Source organism: Astatotilapia calliptera, chromosome 12 (assembly GCF_964374335.1).
Source record: "Astatotilapia calliptera chromosome 12, fAstCal68.1, whole genome shotgun sequence".
NCBI lineage: Eukaryota > Metazoa > Chordata > Actinopteri > Cichliformes > Cichlidae > Astatotilapia > Astatotilapia calliptera.
Window position 1 is genome coordinate 31,297,676 of NC_137433.1, and position 16,346 is coordinate 31,314,021.

Consider the following 16,346-nt stretch of genomic DNA (forward strand, 5'->3'; position numbering starts at 1 on the left):
GGCCATAGTCTGAAAGGACAGAGTGGCATTTAAATGTTCACCAGAAAGCAAATGTGTGTCTTTTCCAAACTTGCATTAAAGGACTCTCGACCACAGTGTTATTAAACCCAAACTCCGACTCCGGCCCCCTTCCAGGTGACAATGAAGTGGCTCGGCCCTTTTGAGAACCTCCAGCGAACTGTCTGCTAATAAAACCCTCAAAGATACATGTGATATGGTCATATCACCTGCCAATAGATGAAAGAGAGGTTACAAAATATCTGTACTCATAACTGTAACTGCTCTAATTCCAATAAATGGCAGCAAACTGTGCTCAGGTGTCAGAGGGTCGGTTAAAAAAAAAAAAAAAAAAAAAAAAAAGCCCCTGTGGTTCAACCCGAAATTTCATGTGAGCACATGTGGACCCCACATACAGATACATGTTCATAGGTTATGGCATTTTTAGCAGCAATAACAAATACAAAAGTATATCAAAAAAAGAAGACACTCCTTGTGCTGAACACAAGTAACACAGAGGCATGGATGTCCGCTGTTCATTTACAACAACATCCATCAAAAACAATACTAGCCAGGACAAACTGTTGAAATGTTCTTAACATATGGACCACTTTGCATTGTCAGGACAAAACATGACAAAAAACACAAACAAAAAGACAAGAAGTGAAAATATACAGGGCACAATTTCCAGGCAAAGTGCAGGGAACTTTTCCACGCAGACAGTATTATGGCCTTAAATTCACTTCCCCACTGGCTTCCATCGCCTGTGGGCTGGAAGGCGTGCCTGACGTGAAACGTGAAATGTAAGACAGACAGTGATTCGAGCGCTGCGTGCCGAGTTTGCCTTCCGTGTCTATAGCTCCTTGGCAAACTGAATGAACAGCGAGTGGTCACGGCACACGACAGTGTCTTTGACAGATCAGCTGTAAATACATTTACATAACAGGACCAAAGGGGAAAAAAATACAACCCTCCCCCTCCCAAAAAAACCCCCAAAACGGTAGGCTTGTGTGAGGACTGGTTTTAGCAATCCAAATTGTGCTTTCTCTAATATGTAACAGTGTAGACGTGCAGGAGCGCGAACACCAGAGCAAGATTAGTGTCTTTCAGCACACCGAGAAGGACTGCTTGCTGGATTTGGTCAGAGGTATTTCATCAGTTCCCCTTTACATATGTACAAGATTTTTCCAGCTTATTTGAACGATGCACGAAAATAAAGAACACGCTGAACCATTGTAAGGCAGAAAACTGGTTCAAGACTCCCTCGTAAGTTCTGTGGGTGTTCATTTTTTTCTTCCTTTTTGTTTTGAAGTGTTCAGTAATGCTCAGTGCCATTTGTCCTATCGGTTTTACAGCTAACGAGTGAAGGTCTCAACCGAGGACTCGGATATAGCTGACGTCTGAATAATTCCATTTTTAAACCAGTGTTTTTTCTTCTGGGAAAGACAAATAAAAATGAGTCAAGGAGGAAGCAATTACAAAAAAACCATTTCCGGTGTTTCACTTTATCACGCTTATGTTAGGGGGAAAAAAAATATTTGCACGTTGTCCATGAAAACAGGACACTGAAGTGTAAGATAAGGTCCACACACACGTTCACTGACTGATACTAGAAGTCCTGTGTGTGTGTGTTCGTGTGTCTCTGTACTATTCCATTATCTTAGGAAAAAAGGCAAATGGTTTGGCTCAGTCTGTTCCACGTATAAAAGAAAATACCAGGCTAGGAAAACCGTCAAGTCTTCTGAGCTCAGACTTTACTCTGCAGGGATTTTCTAATCTGTTGGCTTAAAGTTTTCTCCTCGGACAACACTGACTGACAGGATAGAGAAGGAATGCGACAGTAGCAACACCCCCACTGTTGTTCGCGTGTATGCAAAATGCTCTGCGTGTCTTGTTAACCGTTAAATTTTTGCTCAGAAGGTCATGCGTCAGAGTGCTAGAGTGACACCTATGTATGCTACCATGTTCCCTCAGAAGAATTACAGGAAATAAAGAAAGCCGCGTCCTGGCTGAGCCCACCCGGCCAGTCCCTTTATCTTTTAGGGCCAACCAGGACAGAAATGAGGATTAGAGTGCAGGGTTGTTGGTTGTGCTGCAGCAGGCATAGAGGGCCATGCTCAGCAGGTAGAGTGGAGGAGGACAGACAGTCTTAAGAAGGCTCAGTGAGAGGAGCAATGTCTTTGTTGACTAAACAATTACTGGGGTTTGTGTCCAACTGCTTTCCCCAACCCCCAAAGTGAAGTGAAAATGAGCCCACTGTTTATGCAACCCCCCCCGCCCGCCCGTTATAACGTGAAACCCTCGTTCTGCTTCCTCAGCCCCCTTCCTGAGGGGATCCTCGATCAACACTTCTGTGCCTCCACTGGAGACATGGCAATGTAGGAACCGTTCTTCATTGGCTGGCTGGCCGGCGTCTCTGACGATTCGTCTGTTTTGTCGCTGACCGGAGTGTAGGCCGTGTCATCTTTCGCCGTCTGCGCGTGGAGAATCGAGGATAGACGTCGTCAGTACAAACAACAGAAGTGGCAAAAAGTCTGCTCATTAACATTAAAGATATGAATAAATGCTCTGAAATGTTTACACTACAATGCAAATGTGCACCAGTAGTACAAAAACAAAGCCACCACAGAAACATTAACTTAAATTAGGGATAATAATAATAATAATAATAATAATAATGACAATGACAACTACTGTGAGGTGAGAAAATGTCCCATAATGATAATTAAAATGATAACAATGAGAGATGGTGGATAACAAATTAAAAAGGAGAACAGAAAACAAGGCAAAACTGAAGACTTACAGCAAAAGAATGAAAAGCTTCAGCAAAATCAATACGTTTTACTTCATTCTAAAACAGAAAAGGAAAAAAGGGGGGTTACAGAAAATTAAAATTAGAACATGGTTAATACAACATTTCTTCACATTGCAATTAAGCATCAACATCCTCTTTGTGCCGACATATAAACTTGGATGCACATGCGCATGTTCAGGAACAGCTCTTGGAAATATTTGCTTTTGTAGATGAGACAGTGCTCGGCTTAGCACAGGGGTGCACAGCTGGCCTGGCTCCATCTCCAAATCTCTCAGATCATTTATATTGTGTAATCAAAAGCCAGAGAAGTAGGTGCCTGCAGGTAAATTTCTGCTTCTATTTTTTTCTGCTAAGCTAGGCAAGCTGTCCTCATGATTAAGTTTCATATGTGGCCACGCAGAGACGCACACAGTGGTATCAATCTCATTTAAGAGATTAGCAACAGAAGCAAATAGTTCTTCAAGCTATTCCTGTAACATGTAGCAGGCCTCCTTCTGCACACAGAATAGCAAACTGTAATAATCTGAGAGCTGGGGCTTCAAACTAGCAGTCCTGCACTGTTAGAGATAACAGGGGGAACATGTGTTGTACATCATCTCTAGGCTACTATCGTTCAATGAACTGGAGCTACTACGCTACATTCGTGTCTGGTCTGACTGAAAGGAAATGTTGGACAACTTTTGCTTCCTGAATTCAAACATGCATCAGCTGTTAGGGAACGTTCAACAAGGGAAAAAAAAAAAAAAAAATCCCAACCCGCATCACGTGATCCATTCGTATTGTGGAAAACTGCTCATGCTGACTTTGCTGCACAGATATCATGCAATGTGTTAGTTAACATGCACGCAGCTGTGGGTTAAACTTGCAGCTCCTCAGGGTCAATGGTAGAGGAAGTTGTTGTCCATGCAAGAACCAAATGATCAAAACCTTTAAGACTAGTGTTTACTGCAACTTATGACTAACGTCTAACTACCAGACTTAGTTATACTGTGAGATAATGTCAGTGGGCAGCAAACACACCTCAAAACAGAGTAACTATCATTACTGCAGATTAGTTCACGGCAGAATGTGGCAGTCCCTACCTTCTTCTGGCGGTTTCGGCAGAACAAGACGAGAAACACGAGCAGCAGGATGATGCCCAAGCCCACGATGAGGACGGGGAAGTTGGACACAAGAGTCACGATGAGGAGCAGTGACCTCATCTGGGCTGCTGACTCATCGTCAATAGTCGCCGTCTAGAGTTGTGAAAGATGACAGTACTGACTAAGCAGTTCACTCACGGTTAGTCAAACACGTTAAGCTGTGCTAAAAGATTAGATCCTCACCTCATTGACGAACATGATGGGGAAAATGGTCTCGGTGATGTTCTTCGTTTTGCTGCGGGGCAGAAAGACAAGCACGGCGAGGTCAGGGGGAGACATCTGGCTCAACATGTGGCTGAAATGGTGTCACAGTGCATGTGGCAACAGTAAACAGTGGATCAGAGTTCAACAAAGCCTGACTTACGGAAAGCCTTGGACTCTCTTCAGAATGATGTTGAGCTGAGCTCTCTTACAGGCACGAATGGGAACTCCTGCCGTCTACGAAGAGGAGAGCAAAGACAAAAATTGGGGAAGAAGTTTAATTTTCTCTTTTTCTTTTAAGAAAAACTGCAGCAACAAGCATGAAAACCCCCGAAAAACTAAACAACAGAATTTAGAGGCCAAGTTAGACAGTATCAGAGAAATATGTGTTTATAATTCCCAAACTATGAGATACTTTAGCTATTGTTTGAAAACTTTCTTTTCCTTGTTTGGATTACTGTACGCATGATATCACATAGATATTCTTCTCCCCCCATCGTCAGAAGAATGCGATCGCTGTCGTCTTTCCATCTTTGTGTATTATTTGAATCTTTATTTAACCAGGAAGTGAAACTCTTAGCCACCAAGTCACAATGCTACCGCAAGTATGTGCTCTGAGCATTTCTCAGCAGAAACAAGGAGGGTGGTGGGACCATTCTGATGCAAAAGTAGATCACAAAAAAAAAAAAAAAGCTAAATCTGTTATTTTAACATCACGTGCAATTTGAAAAGTGACTTGTGCAAACACTCAAGTAAAAGACTTAATTTAACTCACTCAATGTTAAAGTGATGCCCTGTTTATGTGGTAGGGATGATCAGTACAATAGCAATAACAATTCAGACTATAATAATTATAATAATAATAATAATAATAATAATAATAATAATAATAATAATAATAATAATAATAATATATGTTGCATGCGTGTTGAGCACTGATCAGTAAAAATACTTACAATGAGCCGGACACAAAATAAAATGAAGTCCGAACAAAAACAAATAGAGGGATTAACCCCCCCCCTCAAAAAAAAACAAACAAAAAAAAAACATTTATAAAGCAACCACTCTAATTTGGAAGGACAGATCGAAGTCCATTACACACCCATTAGTCATGATAACAGCACTGAGTGTTCAACATACCGGCTGCAGATCAAGATACGTCTCGTGCTCCTCCTTGTTGGGGTTAAGGCCATCAATGGCGTTGATGTAAGCGGGGTCAGCCTGATAAAAGTGTGGGAAGGACACCACGATGGGAGCGCCTTGAGGGAAACAAATCAGAGTCATATTTCTATCTAAAGATTAAAACAGCAAGGGTCAAGGAAAAAACGATAAAAGTAGTAACTTAAGATAACAGCCAGTGCTTTGTGTGACGGAAACATGCACTCGTGACTAAACGATATAATAGAAATGATAGCTAATGAATGTGTGTTTTAGGTTTTATTGAGCGTTGGTAATGATTAGCTGAGAACGCTGCTTTTCTTTAAAAACAAGAAAACTAATGTGATCAGTCGTTTAGCAAAGAAGACGTTACTCCTTAAAATGACGCATTAGCAAAACAGAAACACGAAGATGCTCTGTCATAGGAGTAAAGTATAAATAGTAGTTTTCATTTAGTCAATCAAAACGAAACTTTGATTTTTTTTCCCCCTTTTTTCTTTAAAACATATTTAGATTTTAGAAAGTGTTGAGCACTAAATATTTCTCCACATCAGATCAAAAAAAACATTTAGATGTGGTTTGAAATGCAACATCCTCATCTTTTCGTCTTAGTCTGGACCCTCTGGCAGACAAAGTGTCGGTACAAGAAATGCTGGAAGAAAAGTCACGTTGGAAAGCCGAGTCTCCAATTATGGAGATGGGTCGGTGAAGTCTGCATGCACAAATCTTGAACACTTGCAGCATGGACAGTCTGTGCTAAAGATTTGATTTGAGAATTTAATCTCATTTGATTGTAGCCTAAACAAATTTCCTTTAATTATATTAATTCAACCTTTGAAAGCTGCTGTTTCTAAAAAAAAAAAAGAAGAAAAAAAAAAAAGTGGGTGCAGGTTGTAACTGTCACATCACTGCTACAGTGAATAATGTTTTTTTTCTTGTGGTTACAGCACTCAGTTTCAGGATGACACCACTTTGCATATCACAGCAGGCCTTGATGTTGATTTGCTGAAATGTCACACCACAACAGAGTTTCCTTTACATTTGAATTGCAGGAAGTGATGCCAACAGCCAATTGTGTTCGATTACGGCTGAGTTTAATCAGCAGCAGCCTAATATAAAACCATAAAACATTTCCTATTTAAGACTCTTACAGTGTGGATTTTTTCACTCAAATGTAATAAAACTATAAAAGTAATTAATCAAATGAACAAACAGGAAAGTTTAGAGGTTACGGTATAGCATCTTTCCTTAAAGCCCAGTTAAGATCATGTTATCAGAACAACTGTACTTCCCTTAATAACCACCATAAAATAGTTCAATATTTTAACTGTGCCGACTGCAATCTCAGTCGGCACAGTTAATTATTGAACCACTGAGTAAAATCTGGCCTGCTCAAACAGTGGGAATGTCAGATAGCAGCCAGGGCACAGGGTTGCTGAGTGGAAGGACCTTTTTTTTGAGGGGTGGGGGAAATGAGGAGAAAAACAAAAATGTGTCATGGGGCCAGTGTGTGGGGGAATTGGGTAATTGGGGCAAGGGAGAGGCTGATGGTGGGATGGCTCGGTGCTCCTACCTTCTCGACAAACGCTGACTTTAAGCACTCCGGTGCCGAGACAGTCACCAGCTGGCACACAGAAGCCCGCGTTGGCGGGGTTGTTTTTGGGGCTCATGAGGACGTCATTAGGGGGTGCAAAGCGGTACGCTTGAATCCCTTTCACCTCCACGTCTTCCACATAGGCTAAATGAATAGACCTGAGGAGAGAAAGAAAGCACTCATCACTTAAGGACTTCAGGATGGGTTTAATAAAGACCTCAAGTGCCATTCAAGAAGGAAATAGTTCTCTTTATATTTATAAATCTTCTAAACAGAATAAAGAATGACAACGCTCATTTCCTGTTCAATCTTGGCATGTCTGGGCCTAACTCTTTCCAACTGAGTTTCTACTGGATGCCTTCTCAGAAGTTGCCCTTATCAGTGTGTTTGTAAGCACACACTGTGCGACTCAGTTGGCATTTCCTTTCATTAACCTCGGTTGAAGTTCTTGTCCTCACCCCACCGGGTGCTTTGCCTGTAAACAAATTTAAAGCCACATAAGGATGCACACCTGCAGAGATCAGCAGCGAAGATGTAGAGCAACTCGTTCCTGTTTATCAGCGGGTGGAAAACTGCGCCATCGGTGCCGTTGATCATGTTGCTCTGATTGGATGACCACCACGACATTTCCCTGTTGATCAAGAAGAACCAGATATTAATTTGTACAAAAAAACAAACAAACAAGTATTAGTACTGCTCTAGTTTGCAATTCCACAAAAAAGCAAATATTAAAAGAAATTATACTCATTTAACCCCCCACCCCCACCCCACCCCCCAATTCTCCCTCAGAATTATTTTGCAACTCGTTCTCAGCCTTCACCTTCTACAACAATACAATCTTCCTGAAAGCTGAAATAAACAGGGGAAACCCATAAATATTTCACATCTCTCACAGCTGAGAGACATTATGTTTTTGGCATTTGGCCTTACTCACATTTCCGGTATTATACGACAAGTGAATAGAAAGCAGGGAATTATCAAGGTCTCTCAAGCTGAAAAATCAAACTGCTGACTGCGATTACACCCATACCGCCACTGTGCTACAGAGTCACTACAACAGCAGCCATTTTGTACGAACAAGGAATTTCAGTATAGTTTGACCGTTTTTGTGTCAGAAACCGAGTATTTCTGTATTGCTTCATCAAAGTGAGTACTTTTTTCAGCACACACAGTACTCTAAACACACATTCAAAGTGCAAGGTTGATGTACATATCCAAATATCCATTTTGCAACCCCTCTCCCCCTAAAGCCAGGGAGCAAAGACTTTCCCCTCTGGACTTTCGGATGAACATTGCATAACGTAGTAAATGCTATTAAGGTGCGTGGAAGGAAGAGGAAGCCATTTGCCGGCTAGAAAGTGTTTCCTACCATTCAAGAAACAATGAAAATAAAAGAGTTTATATAAAGACAATTGAAAGTGGCCTGTATGAGTTTTTACCTCAGGCCGTTCCACGTGTCGATCTTCCCATAATCCAAGTAATTCTGCTCACCGGTGTGGAACACAAACTCTCCTTCATGGGTGCCGTTTTTCTGTTGAACAGACAATAAAACTGCTGTCAGCTGCTGTGATAGAAAACTGTGCAGGATGGTAAACAGATATTCTGCTGCTATAAGAACATCAGCAAAAAAAATGTGATTCAGCTTTTGTATTTGTCAGCGCAACCACAAGTAACCAAGTGAAGATTAAACTTCAGTTTAAATCAATATTTTGAACAACAAACTGATCAGAAATCAGTTCAAACACAAAAAGGCCAAACACATAAATTTTCTGTTACCAAAAAAAACAAACAAACAGACTAACAAATTAGTAATTGTCTTTAAGTCACTCTAAATGCTACACTCAGGATCACGTGGTTGTGGCGTCGCTAAGATGCGAACAATACTCTATAAACAGGAAATAAAAATGTCATCCATCAGCATGTGAGCATTCAGAATTTTCTTACATGACATTACCACAGACTTCCTCTTGTGTGACTAACCCCTAAGAACAAGAGAAACAAAATAATCTCTGGAAACAACAAAGTGAGTAAAACTTAAATGGCAGCTGAGCTTACCTTCCACATTAGCCCAAAATATTCATCTACTTCAGGCTTCATGGAGTGGACTTTTGTGAGAAGAGGGTCTTTAAAGCCCCACAGAACCTCGTGCACAGTGCGGGTCATGAACAGTTCAACACCCAGGCTGTTTATGTACATGGAAACAATAGTTCGCAAGAAGAAGGAGTAGGAGTTCAGCTCGTTCATTATTGCCTAAGGAAGACGGACAAAGAGAACAATGCTACCATCAGAAGGCTGGAGGCAAAAGGTGAGAGTGCTCCCATCACACACAGTGGAAAAGATCACTGAGTCATTAGTTGCATCTTCCTTGGCCTGCTGCCTTCTGTTTATCCGTTCAAAAAAATGAAAATGCTACAATGAAAATTTTGGGAACATGCGTTTGGATGTCATCCAAAATCTATATGACCTTTCTGCTTCTAGTCATAGAAATCCATTCGCTCACCACAAACGGGATGTTGACAGTCCTGACGATGTCAACCTGTGGGTCTCCGACGGACTTCTCAGGCACAAAGACAAAAGTCTTTGGGTTCAAGGCGTAAACCTTGGTGCCATTTTCCAGGAAGGTTACATTTTCCCGTGGCCTGTACTCCCTGGTGTGGACAGGACATTTGTCAGTTATTCCAAGTTTCTTTTGTTTTGATTTCACACATCAAAATAACTTCAGATGAGTTTCCTTAAACAGGGCTTTTGCAAACATGGCTAAAATATTTCACTTTTCCAACATTACATATTACAGACGCATTTAAATTTCTTCACAAACTAACCTGTAAGTATAAGGTCCGATCTGTTTAACAGATGCCTTCCCACCTGCCATGAACACCTCTGGATTGGTGACGTTGAAGAAGTAATACTCCATATAAACAGGTGGAGGTGGATTCTTCCATGACTCGAACACTTGGCTCTTCTCTGTTAAAGTAATTTCCTATCAACAAAAGAAAAGAAAAAAAACATTCAAAAAACAGGAATAATATCTCCCAAAGCATGAAGTGATGAGAATGTTGCTGCGCTGCATTTGATATTAGGAGTGCTTTCTTTTTCTAGTCTCAAAGAGGGCCATCTGAAAGAACACACGGCACCTTTCAGCAAGGAGCTGGTGACGGGCCAACACCTCAAAACCCAGAGGGAAGCAGAGGAAAGTCCTTCACAGCTGAAAAACCATCAGCACAGCCAGCCAGTCTTAGCAAAAACTGAGCACAGTCTTCCAACTTCAGCAAGCCTAGGCAAGAATCTGACAGTGGGTTTTCAGTCCGCCCACGGTACTCGCATATTGGAATGAGAAAACATTGCACTTAGTGGCGTTAGCCATCATACTGGATGCAGGATGTCAGGTAAGATTTGTAGCCAAAATACAGAAAAACAAAATGACCACAAAAATGCTGAAAACAGCTTCAGACATTTCCCAGATTCTTTGGCTAAACTCCTATGGGAAAAAACCTAAACAAAAATGAAGGGCTCTAGTACATAAACCGTCTGTAAGATTAACCTGGACACCACATGGCTGAACATGAGGAACGGTAACAATTAACTTGAACTGCCAGCTGTAAAAAGAAAATTAAAGACCTTCAAGTATGTTGACCGTTCGTTGACCAGAAAAAACAAGAAAACACTTTTTTTCCCCTCCCATTCCTGCCAGTTTTCTAAACTTAGTGTGGAGAAACGACCCTCTTCCGTCTGTGTCTTTCATTCCTCAAATGATTTGTCGGCTGAGCGGTGCTCTTTAGAGATCCTATACATAGTCCTCTATGGCTTCTCACGGGCACTTACTGTTGTGAAACTATAGCTTAAGGTGTGGCTGCACTTCCTGTTTGGGTTAACATCTTGTTTTACTTAAAGCTATTGTTTTCCGAGCTTTGTTACATCAGTTCCTCTTTTCCTGCTTAAGAAAACCACATATCAGATTATCACAGGGGTCAGCTAAAATATCTACTTTGATCAAGTTAGACAACTGATTAAAGAGGGGAACATAAGATTAAAGCAAACTACAACTGAGTGAAAAAGACAAAATTTAGCTGATTTAGTGTTGATGAGATTAAAGATTTTACCCTTTTTGTCTTCTGTTCATACCTGACTACAATCAGCAATTAGTTTCTTTGCCGATTAGTATTTATTCTGTGAAAAATAGTGCAATGTAAATTATTCAGAGACCGAAATTGTGAATAATTACTTTCAGCCTGACATCCCAGGCAGATGACTATCCAGTATGTGGAAGAACAGAACTTGAGGTACTTAAGAAGTGAGACTCTCTTGAGTTTTGAAGATCCTGTTTCTTAATTAAGAGCTCGAATAACACTGCATGAAGTGAGAAAGAGTGCTACCATCATAAGATGTGTCCACGCGCTAAACAACAAGCAAAAATGACCCAATTTGTTCCCTTTTAAAAGAAAGCGTCTCACTTTCGAAACAGGTTTGAGTCAACGTCTGGCTTTTTCTGTGTGACAGCCCGCATGGCTCCCTGTGTTTGCCAAACCTTGAACAAAGGTCTTTGGAAAGTCCTTCATGAAAGTTGTATTAACATAATTTATCTCCAGAAAAACCTTGAAATAAAAAAAAAAAAAAAAAAAGATAGCCAAGGGACAAAGCAGGGAGGTTTTTCAGTGCACACAGACACACTGCGGTGGAATTTGCTAGTGGAAAAATTGAAATGAACTGGACCTTTGCCAAGCAACTTCAGGTACAACTAAGGTGTGGCGTCACAAGCTCCTGCTTTGATCAGCAAAAGAAGAAAAACAAACATTGTAGGCATTGTGAAAATAAAAGCTTTTGTAAATTTCTCTTTGTGCTTCCACAATGTTGAAGCTTTAACATTTAAACTGTGCCACATTTTGAGTTTTACCAACACGACCTTGGTCTTGGAGGCTTTTATGCTACAGTGAAAACACAGCTGAGGAGTGGCGTGAGTGGGTGTTCTCTTCTTTTCAGTTTCGTCATCTGAGCTCAACGACTTGGGCTAGGCCAAGCCCGGAACAACAGCAAGGAATTAGGAGAGGTTGCTCCTAAACAAAAATCATACCCCTGGGGGCAAGACGTCTGTCAAATTCCTCACATGGCTTTTATGACTCTTCCTCCACATCCGGCTTAACTCAAGAGTTTGTGCCTGGAGGTAACGCAGACTTGCCCCAAACACATCGGCTGCTTCTTATTACAAAGAGACGAATTTAAAGTCAGATTAGATAGATTTGTTTGGAGTTGGTTCAACGCGTACAAGACAGCCTAACTCAACGGGAAGACTGTGGTGAAAGAGGATTAGCTATGCTGTCATTTCATGTAATCGCCAGCCACATCAGAATTAGGTCCCCTGTTGATGAACTTTGACTAACTCTCTTAATTTGGGTCCCCTGGGATGGTGCCGTGACTGCGAATGAGAGAAAAAAAATGCGACCCCGACCTAAATTTAACCCCAGGAAGGGGAAACCATGTCAGTGAGGCAGCTGTTATTGAGCCACCAACTTGAAACAAATAGAATGTTAAACCTTTCTGCTGAGCTGATTTTAGCCTTTTCCTCCTTAACATGAAGATGCAATTTTTTTTGAAGCAGGAAAGAAAAGGCAGAAAGGTTTTAAAGTACTGATGAGGATTTGCAGATGGCATTCAACACAATTTGTGTCAGTAAGAGGAATGTGAGGCATTTTAAAGGGCAGAGAGCAGCAGGTTTATCTGAGAGAGGGTGTCAACTGGCAGCACCCCTGCTCCATCACCCCATCCATGTCCTAAACTACAATAAAAAGCAGACATTCATGGTTCAGGCTGACCCACCCCTAATGCCCCACCAGTCCGCAAGCATGCAGACACTTAACTGCAAAAGTGCAATGGTGAAAGCAGGTTTTTGAAGCAAAAGCTGTTTCTGTCTAAATTTGAATCCAAATACAGTAAAACACAAATGTTTAGCCTGAGTTATTTCTCAAGTGAACGTTATTTTGTAAAATCACTACACAAAACTGAAACCCACTAAAATTAAGCATTTATGTTGAGTAATTTTTACCCAGATAAAATTGCACAAGAAAAATTTTGCTCACAGCAAAGACACAAAATAAAGCAGTGCTGCAATTTAAGAAATGTACAGGATTGGACTGCGTGCAGCTGTATTTTAAGGACCTACTTCACCAAAGAGCCAATTATCTTTGGCAAGATGTGAGGATTTATCAATCAAATAGATGCAGATTTGCCTGATTTATACAAGTTGGATGCTTGATTTTCAGAAAGAATGACAAGTTCTACAATATGCAAAGAGAGATATAGATCCACCACTCTCAGTCTCTCCTGCCCGCTCACTCGACTCCCTTCCCCCCATATCCCTCCAGACCTGCAGACCACCCCCCAAAACTAGATTTCTACTACTACTACTACTACTACTACTACTACTACTACTACTACTACCACTGATGATCCCTCTCAGAAACCTAACACCTGAAAAAGACAGTGCATGGTGCCTGTATGAATAGAAATGTGCCATCAGGTCATTGACTGGTACTGGAAAGGTTATGAAATGATATACTGATGATAGATTATATATTTCTCTCATTTCACCCAAAAATCAGCCGCATCTAATATAAGCAAACTGATGCAAAAAAAAAAAAAAGGAAAAAAAAACTGTTCAAGGTAGCCAACAAATAAGAGGAATCATTATGAAATGAGATAAGGTCATGACAAGCTCACCTCATCATATTCCCCCTCACTGTGAGAGTTACAGGGGATTTCTACCTACAGCGGTCTTTGTGGAAAACGTTAAAACAAACCGAAACACGTTAAATGGCCTGTCTTAATTGAAGCTTGTAAAAAACAAAACCCTCGAAATCACAGAGCATTATAAGGAGACTTAAACAAAGTATAAGCCTCGGATCCTGCGGATTCGTGAAGGTGGGCAGGCTCTGGGTTCATCCCGCATCGCTGGAGGGACAGAATGCAGCAAAAAACAGCCCATAATAACGTGAACAGTTGAATCTATACAATTTACTCGGTCGTGTGACCCTGCATGTGCCATCACAGGTGAGATGCTGTAGGTGCATGATTGGCTACTGCAGACGAAACGCTAACATTTGAACCCCTCGTGTGTGACATATGTGAAGAGTGGCAAATGAACCGAAAACGTAAAGAAATCTTCTTTTTTAAGAGATTCAACTCACCTTTTTTAAGCGGCTGTGGATCATGGTTTGGAAGACTTGAGCCACGACCAGGGCGATTCCCACTATCAGGAGATGAGCGCAGATGAAGCCGGTGGCGTAAATGGCACAGGATCTCCGAGTCATGCTGCCGGGCGTCTTTTGCTGTCCTCTTGGCACACAGGAAAAAAAAGAAACGAAAACTTTTGGACGGTATTCTCCAAAAATCTTCAACTAAAGACGGCGAAGGGGAGGTGTGGGACGGTGTAACCCCAGTCTCCTGAGCAGCAGCTAGGGTTTAAACTTCTCTCTTAACGGCTCCGGCGTGAGCTCCAGTCAGGCAGAGGCGAGGTGGAAATATGTATCAAAAATGTTGGCACTTCTTCATTAAAATACCAGATACTACTAAAATCTGGTACCTAGAAAGAGAGAAAACGGAGCTGCTCGGAGGCGGTGATGAAATGAAACGGCAGCTCTCGGTACACCGGGACACAGAAAAGGAGCTGACCTCCTCCTCCCCTTGCTCTACGTATTAATGTACCCGGTCAGGCGACAGGCGAACAGCGTCGTTTGGGTAGGCTGCAGGGGCGGTGGGCGTGTGCAAAGAGAAAGAAACGGCGGTGATGATGTTTTTCTTACAAGACCGAAGTCACATAAAAACACAGCAAAACACGTACACACCAAAAACAGTCTATTTTGTCTTTCTTTTTTATGTTTTTATATTTCTCTATATATCGATTTTTTTGTGCGTCTTTGCGCACTTTGTTTGCTTTTGTTGTAGCCAGATGACCCCAGACAGCTTGTCTTTGAGTTAATGCTTAACAACTGTGATTATATTTTAAGTCACAGTGAAACACGAGCTGGCAGTAGTACACCCAGTGCTACCAGGGTTATGAATGATTTGGCAGCAGCGTGCACATCCACACGCCGCCGGTAGTGTGACACCCGGTGACTTTTTAACAAGCTTACTGGGACCGAGCTGCACCGCACATACTGGCGGTAACCGTTTTTGGGAAAAGTGACGTTGGGAAGGAAACACCTTCAGCTCGCTTCGTGGCACATCACATCAACTGTGCAGACAGCTAGGACCCGTTACTTTTTATACGGAAACCGCTAGCTCGCCTCATCTTACCTCCTTAAATACGAACCGCGTGGACATGAATAATGTCCCATTCAAGCAACCAACGATTGTTGACGCGAGCCCTTTGTCCGACCAGCACACGTTTTCATTGGTTATCGTCCTCCCGGACCACCGTCTCGAGACCACCCCCTCGAGGCGCTGATTGGTCAGACGCTGGTGAGTACGATGTTGAATTCATCGACTGATTTCTGGGCGGGGCTTCTATAAAGGGGGAACCGGACGATGTGACGCTCTCCGCCGGGAGGAAAGTGGATTCTCAGCGGCTTGTGAGGACACGGCTGAGCCCACGCATGATGCTGTGGAGAACAAGAAGAATGTGGAAGATTTATTGCTTGTATTGCACAGTTATCGTGAGGCAAAGTACGATTAAATACCGGCAAAAGTGTAATATTTTAGGTCTTGTATACAAGCAAAAACAGATCGTGTTGAAAAATTTATGTTTTTACTTTATTAACTACACTAAAAGCACGTATGAATGACCTTTATAGAGCACGTACAGGAAAGTACAGCTGTTTTCAAAACAAAACAATGAATAATGTTTGGTTTAGTTACATGCGGATGTGCAAGAGCTGTAAAGCCTTGATTTCACACACACTGGGGCATCTAAATAGATCAGTGTATTTGTGTAGTTGGGAAATTATTTGAGTAGGAGCTTCCTGGATTCATATTGTTTTTTGTCTGAGGTTCTTCTTGTAAGTTATATATCTATATATAGAGACTTGAAAACGAACAATTAAAATGACTGGCATGCAAGCCATTGTCAGTTTTAACTTCCCGAGGAAACACATCAGTTTTGTTTGGTATTTTTTGTTTGTAGACATGTTTCATTAAACATAACAACACCAGGACTATACAAGTTGTTTTTTTTTTTAATGATTTAAAAATGTGTTCCCTGAAGTTCCTTGTTTGTAAGTTTATTTGTGTAGTTTAACTAATTAAAAGTAATAAAATGTTTGAAAAAATAGCTGTGTGGAAGTAAAAAATTAAAGAGTTATTTCTTCATACCTCCTTCTTGATGCATAATGGATTATTGCCCATTTTATAAATGTGCAGGCCCACTTCATGCTTGTTCTAACAGTTAAGATGTTAGAGCTCGATAACCACCCATCATGAGAAGCTGTCCTGGCATGCTCTCTTGCTATTT

The 16,346-nt window shown here is 41.4% G+C and overlaps 1 protein-coding gene across 2 annotated transcripts; it reads right to left on the minus strand.

The window, feature by feature from the left end:
* Positions 1-517: 517 nt before the first annotated feature.
* scarb2a (scavenger receptor class B, member 2a) lies at positions 518-14,644 on the minus strand. 2 transcript variants are annotated; one of them, XM_026188942.2, is made up of 13 exons: positions 14,086-14,644; positions 9,730-9,887; positions 9,408-9,555; positions 8,963-9,157; positions 8,347-8,438; positions 7,419-7,538; positions 6,887-7,065; positions 5,296-5,414; positions 4,319-4,392; positions 4,138-4,189; positions 3,895-4,047; positions 2,801-2,848; positions 518-2,471 (listed from the first exon to the last, which is right to left on the minus strand). In XM_026188942.2, the coding sequence occupies exons 1-13, from the start codon at positions 14,206-14,208 to the stop codon at positions 2,340-2,342; spliced, it is 1,593 nt and encodes a 530-aa protein (XP_026044727.1). In that variant the 5' UTR covers positions 14,209-14,644; the 3' UTR covers positions 518-2,339. The 2 variants fall into 2 exon arrangements, with proteins under 2 accessions (XP_026044727.1, XP_026044728.1); XM_026188943.2 differs by lacking the exon at positions 2,801-2,848 and having other exon boundaries at positions 2,130-2,471.
* Between the last annotated feature and the right edge of the window lie 1,702 nt (positions 14,645-16,346).

Coding starts and splice junctions, on each gene's coding strand:
- scarb2a (XM_026188942.2), bottom strand. CDS start 14,208: ATGACTCGGAGATCCTGTGCCATTTACGCCACCGGCTTCATCTGCGCT. Junction 9,158..9,407: donor CTGTCAACATCCCGTTTGTG/GTGAGCGAATGG, acceptor CGTCTTCCTTAG/GCAATAATGAACGAGCTGAA. Junction 4,048..4,137: donor CCATCATGTTCGTCAATGAG/GTGAGGATCTAA, acceptor TCACAACTCTAG/ACGGCGACTATTGACGATGA.